Source organism: Neofelis nebulosa, chromosome 15 (genome assembly GCF_028018385.1).
Source record: "Neofelis nebulosa isolate mNeoNeb1 chromosome 15, mNeoNeb1.pri, whole genome shotgun sequence".
Lineage (NCBI taxonomy): Eukaryota > Metazoa > Chordata > Mammalia > Carnivora > Felidae > Neofelis > Neofelis nebulosa.
The window spans coordinates 73,986,733-74,000,171 of NC_080796.1; the positions used below are offsets into that span (position 1 = coordinate 73,986,733).

The window sequence follows — 13,439 nt, forward strand, 5'->3', positions numbered from 1 at the left end:
TAGTTTTCGTAATCTGTGGCCACCTAAATAAAGATGAGGGGCAGTGGGACGGTGGGGGCTGGCACTGAGCGTCTCTTGACGCAACGGCCTGGCGGGACTCCTGAAGCCACAACCCCCGGCCCCCTCCCTCCCCGGGGTCACACGACCCGAGACAGAGCGGCCTGCCGGCACCTCCTCAGCCATGTCCCGGCTCTCCTGAGAAGGTGGCATCTGGACGGGCGCTGCCAGCCTCCGTGGGCCTGTCGGCACTGGCCCCCAGGTCTGCCGGCCACAGCAGGATTCAGATTCCAATTGTAATCACACACACGTGCCCTTTTCCTGTGACTTAGGGACAGGATGAAAAACCAAAGCCAGGCAGTGGGGGAGAAAGCCCCATGTTTTTGCTCTGTTATTCATTCAACAAGTGCTTTCTGGGCACCTGTTATCTGCAAAGCAGAAGATAAACCCAGGCTGACTTGGGTTAAGTCCCTCCTGGCTACATGTCTGTGGACAGTAATATAAATGCATATTTATTTAATGCTACTGGATGCCACGCACTGTGGTGAGCACAGGACATACAACAGGGGAATGAACGGTGTCTTCATGGGACTCACAGCCTAATTAAGGAGCTGTGAGTGAGGGATAAAATGGTCACAAATGGTGACAAGCGCTATGAAGGAAACAAGCTGAAAAGAACAGAAAGAGCCCTCTTTCCAACTGGGTGAAGAAGTCTGTGCAAAGGTGGCAATGTCAGCCGAGGCCTGGAGCACGAGAAGGGCAGGGGGTGGGGCGTTTCCAGGCTGAAAAGAACATCATCTGCAAAAGCGGAGAGGTGGGGACAGAGCGTGGTGTATTTCAGGAACCGAGAGAAAGACAGGACGGAGCTGAGCGAGGCAAGAGAGGCCGGCAGTGAGGCTGGCCCAGCAGACGGGCCAGATCGCGTGCACTTGCACGGACCAAGAGCACGTTCCGTTTTATTCTAAGTGCCCAGACGGCAGCATGGGTTGATTTTAAGCAAAAGGGAATGACAAGAACCAATCTCCTCACTCAACAAATATTTACTAAGCACACGTGTCACAGAGCCTGGCACACGGTGCATATTCATAAATGGTAGTTTCCTCCCACTTCCAAGAAACTTCCCGGTTTTATCTCAATAAAACTAGGAAGAAATGCATTTTAAAAAAGGAACCTTGGGGCACTGGAGTGGCTCCATCAGTTAAGTGTTTGACTCTTGGCTCGGGTCATGCTCTCATGGTTTGTGAGATCGAGCCCCGTGTCGGGCTCTGCGCTAACAAGTGCAGAGCCTGCTTGGGATTCTCTCTCTTCCCCTCGCTCTCTCTCTACTCCTCCCCTGCTAGCTCGTGCGCTCTCTCATGTGCACTCTCTCTCTCTCTGAAATAAACTTAAAAAAAAAAAAAAAAAAAAGGAACCTTTCCACGTAGTCGAAAAAATAATAACATCAGGCAAGCAACACAGGTGCCCCCCAAAAGATTCAAGCACTGCCCCAGGGGCTGTAAGGAGGGAAAGATCACCTGTTGAAGGTTAAGGGCTACGTAGGGAGATGTGACAGGGGCAGCAAGGAGCACTTCAGGAAAGTCATGATTTCACCAGGGTAAGTGGGCCTGGAGGGCACCCAGGCAGAGGGGTGGGAAGAACAAAGCAGGGGTGAGGGAAACGGTGCACAGTGGAGGCAGTGTGGGTTATCTGGCTGCAGCAGACTGCACGAGGGGAGGCTTCACTGTGAAGGGAGGCTGAAGAGACAGGGTTGTACTCAGTGAGCAGTGGAGCCCCAGAGCATCACAACCAGGGAGTAAATCGTGAATGTTCGGAGCGTGTGATAGGTGGGAAGGGAGAGCAGCTAGAGGGCTGGTGCAGCACCCAGCAGAGTGAAAACTGAGGCATGGTTTCCAGGAAAGGCAGGAGGAATGGAGAGAGAGTAGGAAAGACATTCTGGGGTCACCAGGACGAGATGTGGGGACAAGGAAGAGGGGATGGCAAGCACAGTCCCTAGGGCTTTGGTCTCAGTACTGTGGAGAATGATGAGGCCACTAAGGGAAGGAAGAGGGTCAGAAGGGAAAGCCAGCTTGGGATGAAAAACAGTTAACTATGTAACATCTCAGACAGAAATGCACGCATCCAAGTCCAGAGGGTCCGACAGTCAGAGTGTCTGTCCAGAACTCTGAAAGTTAGTCTGGGGATGGAAAGAGATTTTCTGACATGTTAGAAAAGTACAACTCAATTATAAATAAAATCAAGTGAGGAGAGAAGGGTGAAGACAGATGCTAGAGAAAATGCTCCCGTTTCCTAGAGGTTTGTGGGGGTTTTTTGTTGTTGTTTTTAAGTGTTGATTTATTTTGAGAGAGAGAGAGACAGAGAGAGAGAGAGACAGAGAGAGAGAGACAGAGAGAGAGAGACAGAGAGAGAGAGACGGACAATCCCAAGCAGGCTCCATGTTCAGCACAGAGTCCAATGCGAGGCTCAACCTCACAACCATGAGATCATGACCTGAGCCAAAATCAAGAGTCAGACGCTTAACTGACTGAGCCACCTAGGTACCCAGAGTTGTTGTTTTTTCTTTTTTCTTTTTTTTAACATTAAGATGACCAGGATCCACTCCCAAAGAATCTGATGCAGAATCAGGGGTGAAATCCAGGTATGTGAACTTTACCAAATACTCTAGAAAGACTGTGTTAAACAGAAGAGAGAAACAGAACGAGCAATAAACAAGGCGCAATCAGGAAAGTAGTGGCATAGGGACAGAATGATTTTTTTTTAATGTTTTTTTTTTTTTTTTTAATACTTATTTATTTTTGAGAGACAGAACGTGAGCAGGGGAAGGGCAGACACAGAATCCGAAGCAGGCTCCAGGCTCTGAGCTGTTAGTACAGAGCCTGACGTAGGGCTCGAACCCACGGACCGTGACATCATGACCTGAGCCGAAGTCGGACGCCCAACCGACTGAGCCACCCAGGCGCCCCAGGACAGAATGATTATAGGTGAGGAAGTCATTATGAAATCTGGTTAGAAAGGTCCCAAATGGGTTGGATAGAATGTCCGTTGCCAGCAGCAGGGATCAGGGAGGTTACAAGCACAGACTGTCGTCACGGGAGTTTGGTGGCCACCTAAAGCTGTGGGTGTCGAGGGTGGCAGGCACACTCAGGTCCTGCTCTGGGCAGTGTGGTCTGACCTTTCAGAAGGAAATCTGGTATTATGTTTATCGAGGGCCTCAAAAATGTCAACCTTGGGCCCAGTAATCCGTTCGGGGAAATACTCAAAAAGAAGTAAAATGTCTTATGAACAAAAATACATCACAGGAGTGGAGAGGTTCAAGGCCCTCCACCACCTTGAACTTAACAATGCTGAGGAAAGGCATGCAAGTCAAATGCTCATCTGAAACCTGAAATTTCATGTTCAGATCCCAAGTATCCCATGAGTCTTGTGCTTCCTCGTCTTCCACTTCTCTGCCAATATTCCACTAACCCTTGTTGACTCTGATGCGCCCAGAATGTACTTTATGTCCTACAGTCATCGACTTTACTTGTGTGATTCCCCCACGATGATGTAAGCTCCCGGGAGGAAGAACCAGGTATTATGATCCGCGAACCCTCCTGGAGTCAAACGTTTGCTGGATGAACAGCCCACTCTCCCATTAAATCCTCCACCGCAGCGAGCGCAAAACCTCAGCAGCTTAGCCCCGTCAGCAGGCCCACCCTCTGCGCCGACTCTCCTGGGCCCCACTTACCTGCATAGAAGTGATAGAAGGGCCACCAGACGGCGCTATTTGGGATGTAGGTAAGCAGTGAAGCCACGTAGCCTCGGTAGAAGCCTCGAAGCCCATCAGCCCGCAAGATCTGTCTGATGATGTCCTTGGTCTGGCCGAAGGCAACCACCCCTCGTCCCTCCGGGCTCCCTCGCACTTGGAAGCGGCCCATTCTCTCGCCCTTGCGCTGCATCATCAGGTGCTGGGACACCACATCAATGGGCACCGTGATGCTCTGGGCCACCAGGGAGGCCGAGCCACCGGCCACCAGCGATTTGACCGTGTTGCTCTGGCTGTAGTCGGCGACAAACTTCCGGGTGAGCTCGTACGTGGTGACATAGCACTGGCCAGAGATGAGGGTGAAGGTATTGACCAGGAACCCCCGGTAGAGGCCAGTCACGCCATCTGCTCGCAGGATCTTGATGAAGGCGTCAAAAGTCCCGTGGTAGAGGCTCTTGCCTTTCTGAACCTGCAGCCGGGTGCGGATGAGGGTAAAGGGGTAGACGCTGACACGGATCATCATCGTCATTGCCACACCAAACACGTAGAACTTCTTCTTGTCCAGGTGTTCCCACTCGATGATCTGGATGTTGCGTTTGTCCTCCATGGTGCCTGAAGACCTGGAGATGTGAGCGGGTGGGTAGATGCGGGAAAGGAGGCCAGAACCTCGCACTCGGTCCTCCTGGCCGGGCTCTGACCACCCTCCCCCCCAGTTTCATCTCCTGGGGTACTCACGTCCCCAGAGCTTAGATTCCACCCAGTCTAGCTTGGCCAACTCTCGCCTGAGTCTTCCTTCACGGATCAGGGTGCTGCCCCTTCTCTCTCCTTTATCAGCCCTGTCCTCACTTCAGTGACTCCCTAGGCTCCATGCCCGCCTAGGCTCCCTGCCCTGGGCTCCTCAAACGGCCCATTCCGGTCTCTGCCTCTGCCTGGGCCCCGGTGTCATGGTCCGTTCTCCTCCTTCTCTGCGCACCCAGGCAGAGCTCAGGATGCTGAGGACAAACCACCTGGCCAGATGCAAGGCCTTCAAGTGGGCTAAGGGGACGTCACTGAGTGACACAGCAGGTTCCCAGTGATGAAGGGAAGTGCTCCATTTCAGGTGAGGAGGCAAGGCCTTGACCTTTCACCCTCAGCAGGGTGCCTCTTTTGTCACCATTACTAGCTGCCTCGCCTTAATCTCTGGTCCCCAACACCCCCCCCCCATCCTGACCCCACACGCACTACCCTTACATTGCTTCCAGTCCACATTAGAAGAAAGTGTGGCACCCCCCCCCCCCACCTCTCCCCTCCCTCCGATGAAAGGAGTTAGAAAGTTAGGAACAAGCCAAAGGTCGGAGTCCTCTTTGGTTATTAGATAACTCACTCTAGAGAAAGAAAAAAACCAGCAGAGAGCTGAGTAGTTTCCCTGAAGAGCCTTGAGAACGACACGGTAGAGAACGTGTCTGCCCCTTTCACCCCCAAGCATATAAATAATAACCTCCGTCCTGTATAATGAGGGGACATTTCAAAGTGACAGGGAAGATACAGATTCTGCCTTCGAGAAACTCACAGTCTATTCGAGATGACACGGTATCCCTCCGGGAATGAATGTAAGATACAGAAAGAAACCAGGGCAAATCACTGCACATGTGGCTCTCATGTCAAGTGTATCCTTCGCCTGAGTTTCCAAATAAAAGTAATACTAATAATTGTATAAAATTAGGAGCCTCCAACTCAAGAACTGTCAAATAAGAGGTCATGATATATTGGACATATTCTTCGTGACAATGCAGTGTGTTCCTGCGTAAGAAACTGGACATTTTCAGCCAGAGGGGAAACTGGGAAGTGAAACTGGTAGTGAACAGTCAGGCTGCCCAGGCTTTGAGAGAAATCCCTACAGGCTGGGAACGGAGGTGGCCACCTTAAAGGGACAAGTCTAGAAGCTGAAGTGCTCCCGCAGCCAGTGCCTTGGCAAACCTCATGTCAAGTGTCTAAACAGAATCCATCCTAAACCACCTTCTGCAACCCAAGGTCCCAGCCTAAGGAGCCTCCCGCCTTCCCATGGAAGTCAGTGGAGAAGCAAGGTTGGCTCTCTGGAATGCACCGAGCTGGACAGTGTGAATGGCGTCACCTTCACTATGTACAGGCTACCTGCGGAGCAAGCTGGCCATGCGTGGGCTGCTGAACAAGCGAGAAGATCCCCCGGAGGACAGAGGTATTTGAATGGAGGCCGAGCAGGTAGACAATGAAACAGGAGAACGATGGCTTAGAACAATGAGGTTGCCAGAATGGAGAGTCTAGGCTGTGGGAAATGAGTGAAAGGAACACTACCGTGTCACCTGCTGGGGACAAAAGTGGCCCTTCCTCCCCAGCCTCAGACTGGGACACCCACCAAGTCCAGCAGGGCAGTCTTCTCCTTTGAGGCCTTCAGGAGAAGGTGGTCACCGTCTGCCTTGCCCAGAGTGTGATCCAGGGTCCCAAGGTCATGTTTCCCAAATCACTGAGCAATGAGGAGAGAGAGAGAGAGACTCTAGGATTTACCGAATACCTATCACCTCATATAATCCGTACAGCCTAGCCTGTGCACAGTTAGACACTTCGGCTAAATGAGAAAACAGAGCATCAGATAAGTTAAAAGGAACAGGTCCAAGGTCACCCAGCTGGTCAGCAGTGAGGGCAGTGATGAGCCAAGATCTTCTACCTACACTACCACGCCTTCGACCCCACGGGAACTGAGGCTCCAGCACAAATCACACTGCTCAGTCTAAAGCCAAGTCACCCCTACCTGTGCGAGGCGGAATTACTGCCCTCATGACTGCCAGTCACCCAAGGGTTCAGCATAAGCTCCTGGCCCTGCAGATGACCAGGGCTTTCTCTCAGCTTTGTTCCAGAGAAACCAAGATCTGCCCATGTTTTCCCAGCGTGCCGGTGGAGAGAGCTGAGTGGCCAGTGGGCACATTGCTGTCACAGGACAAACACGGCTGGGCTCAAGCAGGAGGGCCTCCTGCCGGGCTTGTGCAAGCTGTGTGCTAAGCCGGGCAGAAAGGAGGAGCAGCGAAGGATTCTGTTCCAGGACCTGGTTTTGTGGGCACCTTCTCAACTCATCAAGCTGAATCACACAGTACCAGTACCTCCCGCCGAGAAACCCTAAGGCAGGACCCGTGCCCCATTTCTGCTTTCCTCCGTCTCTTACATGAGCCAGTTGATTTTAAATTCCCAAAAGGAAGGAGGACTCTCCCCTCCGAGGCCAAAGCAGATAACTCCTACCATCGCCGTGGTGACAGGAGGAGCCACTAAGGGTCATGCCTCAGAGGAATAAGCCTCTAAGTTGAAGGGGAGAGGGCACTGCACTCACTCCCTCGACCCCTTCCAAAGGTGGGGCTGTTCTGCAAAGGTGGGATCTCAACCTGCTCTTTGTTACATAACTTCCAAACCTCCTGCTGAAATATCAAAACCAGTTGCCCTCCGGAAAATCCTCTTTACAGACTCCTGCACGCCTTCCAGCCTTCCCCTCTCCCAACTCAATCCGCCCCGGTTCTTTATGGCCCTTTCCTGGCTATTTGTGCACACAGCTCCAATTCTGAATTTCCTCCCACCTTTCAGCCCTGCTCAGATAACCCAGAGCATCCCGGAATCATCACATGAGATGTCAGAGGCAGAGCCACCAGCGCAAAGGGACAAACTGGTGGTCTCGGTACACCTCCCTTCCTTCCACTTCCGCTCTTCCTGAACCAGAAACATCACGCCAGACTATTCACTAGGTTCTGACAGAAGATTCTGGTTAGAGACCAGGCAGTGTCACCTGGAAGGCCAGGTCACGAGGTGGAAAGAACACTAGTACTCAGGAGATCCAGGTTTGAGTTCTACTTCCGTTACTTACTGGTAGGGTTGGAACCAAGTCGCTTCATTGAAACTCGGTTTCCTCATCGGCGAGAGGGGGCTAGTGAAGCCTGCCACGGCTATATAAAAGTGTGGTGCAACTCATGTGAGGTAATAAGTGTGAAAGCATTTTGTAACAGCAAAGCATTTCTATCATTGCAGAAAGCCCTATTAGACAATGCTGCACAGACCACATGCACACAGACCACAGCATGGGCATTACCTGGGAGCTTGTTAGAAATACAGAATATCAGGATGCATGCTTAGACCTTTTGAGTAAGAGCCAACATTTTAACAAGTTCTCTGGGTGACCAGTGTGACCAGTGTGTGTCAGCGGTTGGACAACAGTGCTTTACATATAAAGGGCCGTCAGTATTACAACAACGATGAAAACGACTCTAAGGGTCCAGGACCATGATGGCTCCATCCTGACTCGTCACCAGAACTGGGCCCAATGATGACTAGCGGACGCATTCAGATCTTTCCGCCAACCACCCCACCAAAGCAAAAATCCCGGACACCACACCCGTGCGGTTGGGTCTCGGATTCTCAGCTGGAAACAGGATCTTTGCTTCCCCCTTCTGTTCGTCTGCTCTCCCTCTGCATGTGCATCAGATTCCGCTTCCCGGGAGCGACCCGCGACGTGAACGCGAATATATATACATCCTGGCCCACGTGTCCTCACGAATATGCCTGTCCCTAGGGGAGGTCCCTGGCGTTGCCTCCGACCCCTCCTTTGAGGGAATCTCCTCCCTCGGTCGCCGTGAGTTCCCACCCAGCCCTCCTTTGGTCTTCCACCCACGTGACCCCTCATCCTAGACACCACATGACACCCCTTTATGCAGCCTCTGTCCTGCTCCCCGCACAGCCACCCTCGGCTGGGTCTTCAGACGTGGCCCCCGCCACGCCTCTCGCCCTGCTTCTGTCGCTGGCGGCGAGCCTCACGCCCCTCCGACTGGAAGAGATGCTTCGCTGGAGTCGCCCTGCACCTCCAGAGCTGCGTGGCGGGCTCCCGTGGACCTGCAGGCAGCCCTGCCTCCCTGACAGGCCCAGGTCCTCGGAGACCTTAGTCGCCAGGCACCCCACGCCGGTGCTTTCTTACCTTCTCGGATCACGGCGGTTCCGCCGCGTCCGAGGCGAACTCCAAGCCCGGACCTCTAGGCCACAGCTCCCACTCTAGCCTCCATGCCCGGCGACCGCCGGGCTCCGCTCGCATCTTCCCCCATCTCGACCCGGCTCCTGGTACTGCCGGAACCGGAAATTGGGACACTGTCATGCCCGCCCCCTGGCGGGGATGCCCTGTGAGGCAACTCCACCAATGGAGTACTGAGCCTTGAGCCTCTGCCCCCGCCCCCGAAGAGTGGATGGGCGGGTCCTGTGGCCATGTTGATTTCGGGCAGAAGCCATGCCTCCACTGGCTTCGTTCTGCCCTCAGCTCTACGGCGCGTGCGTGTCCTTTCTCCTTCGCCGAAACCGAGTCGCCGGGCGCTTCTGGGAGATAGTGATGAAAGTGGGTCACCTTGTGTTTTGGGTCTGTTGGATATCTTAAATTCAATGTAATCTGTAATTTTTGCGTAACTTTTCTCATCTGTAAGGCCAAAATAGTAGAGGCCAGTGTGCAGGAGGAAGGACTCAAATGGGTTAGAATAACCCGTTTTGAGGTTTAAGGACTCAAAACATTGCAGGGATGGGGGACATCCTGGAGGTGCAGTAAATGACATTAGGGTCTCTTCTGGCTCTGACATTATTTGCCCATACTTGGATTTAAAAGAAGAGGGCACCCGGTTGGCTTAGTGTTGAGTGTCTGGCTGTGGCTCAGGTCATGGTCTTGGGGTTCCTGAGGTCCAGACCCGCATAGGGCACTTAGCTGTCAGCGCAGAGCCTGCTTTGGATCCTCTTTCTCTGCACCTCCCCGGATCGTGCTCTCTCCAGGAAAAAAAAAAAAAAATTTTTTTTAAATAAAAGGAGGAGATGAGGGACTGGGGGGCCAGAGTGGAGAATCAGTTCACTTCAAGAGATATTTCTAGGGGCGCCTGGGTGGCGCAGTCGGTTAAGCGGCCGACTTCAGCCAGGTCACGATCTCGCGGTCCGTGAGTTTGAGCCCCGCGTCAGGCTCTGGGCTGATGGCTCGGAGCCTGGAGCCTGTTTCCGATTCTGTGTCTCCCTCTCTCTCTGCCCCTCCCCCGTTCATGCTCTGTCTCTCTCTCTGTCCCAAAAATAAATAAAAATAAATAAAAAAGAGATATTTCTACAAGTCAGCAACAAAGACCAACAACCCAATTTAAAAATGAATAGAAGGCAGGCTGCCTCGGTGGCTCAGTCGGTTAAGTGACTGACTTCGGCTCAGGTTATGATCTCACAGTTTTTGAGTTCCAGCCCGCGTTCGCCTCTGTGCTGACAGCATGGAGCCTGCTTCAGATTCTGTCTCTCTCTCTCTCTGCCCCTCCCCAACTCGCTTGCTCTCTGTCTCTCTCTCTCAAAAGTAAATATTAAAAATACTTTTTAAAAAATAGACAAAGGGCTTGAATAGACATTCTTTTCCTTACCTCGGTTCATTAATAAGTATATTCTTCCATTTGCCCAGACCAAAAATCTGGGGGCCATCGCTGAATGTTCTCTTTTTCTCACTCATCACATGCAGTCTATCCTCAGACACCATTGGTTTTATCTTAAAAATATACCCCGGGGGACCTGGATGACTCAGTCCCTTAAGCGACTGACTCTTGGTTTTCGCTCAGGTCATGATCTCACATTTGTGAGATGGAACCCCACATCAGACTCTGTGCTGACAGCACGGAGCCTGCTTGGGATCTTCTCTCTCTCTCTCTTTCTCTCAAAATAAACTTAAAAAAAATTTAAATAAATCTATATCTATATCTATATCTATATCTATATCTATATCTATATCTATATCTATATCTCCAGAGCTTGGCCACTTCCCATCTCCCTACTGCCACACCGCTCCCAGACACCATCCTTTCCACCCGGATTATCCCAGCGGCTACCTCACAGATTTCTTTGTTGATGCCTGCTCCTGCTATGCTCTAATCACAAAAAAGCAGCCAGAATGATGCCTTTGAATTCTAAGTCAGATCATTTTCCCTCCCCTTTTCGAAACACTCCGGTGGTTCCCCATTTATTCAGAATAAAAACCAACATCTACGTGGCAATGGCCTACAGGGTCCTACAATCTCTCTCATACCCACCCCCAGTATCTTTCTCCTTTCATCTACCTCTATCACTCCTGCCTCAGGACCTTTGCATGGGCTTCTGCTTAAGTCTGGAGGCATTTCCTCTGCCATCCACATAGCCCATGCTTTCATTTACTTCATGTTCCATTGTTCAAACTCTGCCCTATCAGTGAGACCTACTCTGAATCTCCTATTTAAAATTGTACAGGGACGCCTGGGTGGCGCAGTCAGTTAAGCATCCAACTTGGCTCAGGTCATGTTATGGTTTGCGGGTTTGAGCGGGTGATGTGCTGACAGCTCAGAGCCTGGAGCCTGTTTCCGATTCTGTGTCTCCCTCTCTCTCTGACCCTCCCCCGTTCATGCTCTGTCTCTCTCTGTCTCAAAAATAAATAAACGTTAAAAAATAAAAATAAAAATAAATAAAAAAAAAAAAAAGAAGGGATTGCAGTGAAGGGGGGGCGGGAGCGCTAATTCTGCATGGTAGGTTAGAGAAGAATCTGGAGGGGATGATGTTCTAGGTGGGAGAAGAACCTCACTGTTCGTTCCTTGAGGCAGGATGGCTGTTCATCTCTGTGTGACCAAGACGTGGAATAATGCCAGGCACTCGGGAAAGGTTTCCACAAAACTGCTCAGAAGCTATAAGTAGCACCAGGGCATGTTCGGAGGAGCTGGAGGGAAGGCGCGCTGTTCCGAGGTTTTCGTTTCTTTATTCTGGATCTAGCGAAAAGCCATCTCAAGTGTTAGGAAGAATTTTTTTTTTTTTTTTCTTTTAAGCTTCTCTTGACCTTGACCAGAGAATGGAGACTGGAGGAGAGCGGCAGAAAGGTGGAAGAGACTGGTGCGGGGTCGGCTCCGGTTGTCTCGGTGAAGTGGTCGGGACCCGGTGGGACTGCAGAGGTGCCGAGGAGCTCGAGGGCGAGCGAGGGGGAGGGGGGGGGCTGGGGACCCACCCAGTGGTGTGGAGGGGTGGCAGAGAGGAAGCGTAGGGTGAGTTCCAAGCCTCCCCTCGTAGGGGGACATTGGAGGGGAGCAGGTCTGGAGGGGTTGACAAACTGGACCTGGGAGATGGTGCGTTAGAGACGCCTGGGGTTGGTCTAGTTACAGGTAAGCAGTAGCTAGAGGGGCGGGCAATGCCCTGTCCCCCACGATACCTCTTCCCGGTGGCCGGCCCTGTTGCTGCGTAGTGAGCCCTGTGAGGACAGGAAGCAGACCTGACTCCTGTGTCTCCCGCCGTCTAGGCCAAGTTCTGAGCCATAGCAGGTGCCGAGTGCATGTTCGCCAGATGGATGGGCAGATGCGCGTCCTTGGTTAAGAGGCAGGAGTGGAAGCAGCAGGCCTGGAGACCTCAGAGGGAGGGAACCCCTGTCCGAGGGAACCCCTCGGAGAACCCCTGTCCCTGTCCGAGGGAACCCTCAGAGGGAGAGAACAGAGCTCGCGGGAACGAGATGCAGAGGCAGACAGGGAGGGAGGTGAGCGCGAGGGCACCGCAGCCGGAGACCAAAGGACAGGTGTTGCAGGAAGGAACTGTCGCCGAAGTCTGCAGAGAGGTCACATCGGGTGAGACTGACCAAGGCTGTGCTCTCACAAACGGTAAGCACCCCCGAGGCCTCGGTCGCTCGAGCATAGCGCCCCACACTGCAGGCTGTGGACCTTCTTTCCGACAGGTGAGGAGCTGGGGGGGCGGGGGGGGGCAGACAGGGGAGGCTTCTGCACTGACAGCAGGTGCCGCCCCGGAGGCGTGTCCTGCCCGAGGCCCCACAGTCCCGGGGTCTCCAGGCCAGCAGGGGAGCCGCGGGAGAAGGCTTGCGGGTCCTTGGAAGAGTGGAAGCCAGGCCCGCGGTAAAAGTGCACTGGGCGGCGGAGGAAGAGGAGTCAGGAGGGGAGAGAGAAAGCCCTAGAGAAGCCACGTAAGGCCAGCAACGAAGACACGGCAGGCGGGATCTAGAGGGGACCCTTGTGCATCGAGTTCACAACAGCCAAGAGGTGCAGCCAACCGGGCGTCCGCCCACAGATGAGCAGGTGAGGACATCGAGGCCAGCGCCCCAGGCGGAGCACGCGTCAGCCTCCAGAGAGGAGGGAACGCATCCTGGGCCTGGGCTACGCCACAGTGACCCTGGAGGATACTATGGTGAGTGGAAAAAGCCAGTCGTGGAAGGCCAGACGCTGTACAATTCCCCCTGAAGCCCCTGAAGTGGTCAGACTCGTAGCGAGTGGAACGGTGGCTGCCAGGGCTGCAGGGAAGGGGGCTGTAAGACGAAAACGCCCTAGAGATGTTACACAGCAACGTGAATATCATTGACACTACTGAGCTTAAAAGTGGTTAAGAGGGTAAATGTTACGGTATTTGCTTTGTACCACGATTAAAAATAAATACGTAAATAAAAACAGTAAACCATAGGGGAAGAGAGTTATGGGAAAAGGGTGGCCAGGTGCGAAGGTGACACAGAGGTAGTCTCAGAGAGTCATTTGTGCGGAGAAAGCCAGACCACAGGGCATCGGAGAGGGCGAGGGCCTCCCTGGGGTGGGGAGGGGCAGCCAGAAAGGCCCCTCTCTGGCGTTTGGTGGGGAGGGTGGGGGGGGGGGCAGCGTTCTCATGTGTTTGGTTCCCGCAGAGAACACCTAGCACACCTGGGTGGGGAGGGGGGGAGACG

General features: G+C 53.0%; 1 protein-coding gene across 2 annotated transcripts in view; it reads right to left on the minus strand.

Moving 5' to 3' along the window:
* SLC25A44 (solute carrier family 25 member 44) overlaps positions 1-8,863 on the minus strand; it is a 32,425-nt gene extending 23,562 nt beyond the window's left edge. Inside the window, exons 1-2 of one of the 2 annotated variants that reach the window (XM_058702307.1) lie at positions 8,700-8,861; positions 3,722-4,359 (exon numbers count right to left, since the gene is read on the minus strand). In XM_058702307.1, coding sequence (XP_058558290.1) covers positions 3,722-4,346 — 625 coding nt within the window. In that variant the 5' untranslated portion in view covers positions 4,347-4,359; positions 8,700-8,861. Of the gene's footprint in view, positions 1-3,721; positions 4,360-8,699 lie in introns of both variants that reach the window. The other variant, XM_058702308.1, reaches the window with a different exon arrangement.
* Between the last annotated feature and the right edge of the window lie 4,576 nt (positions 8,864-13,439).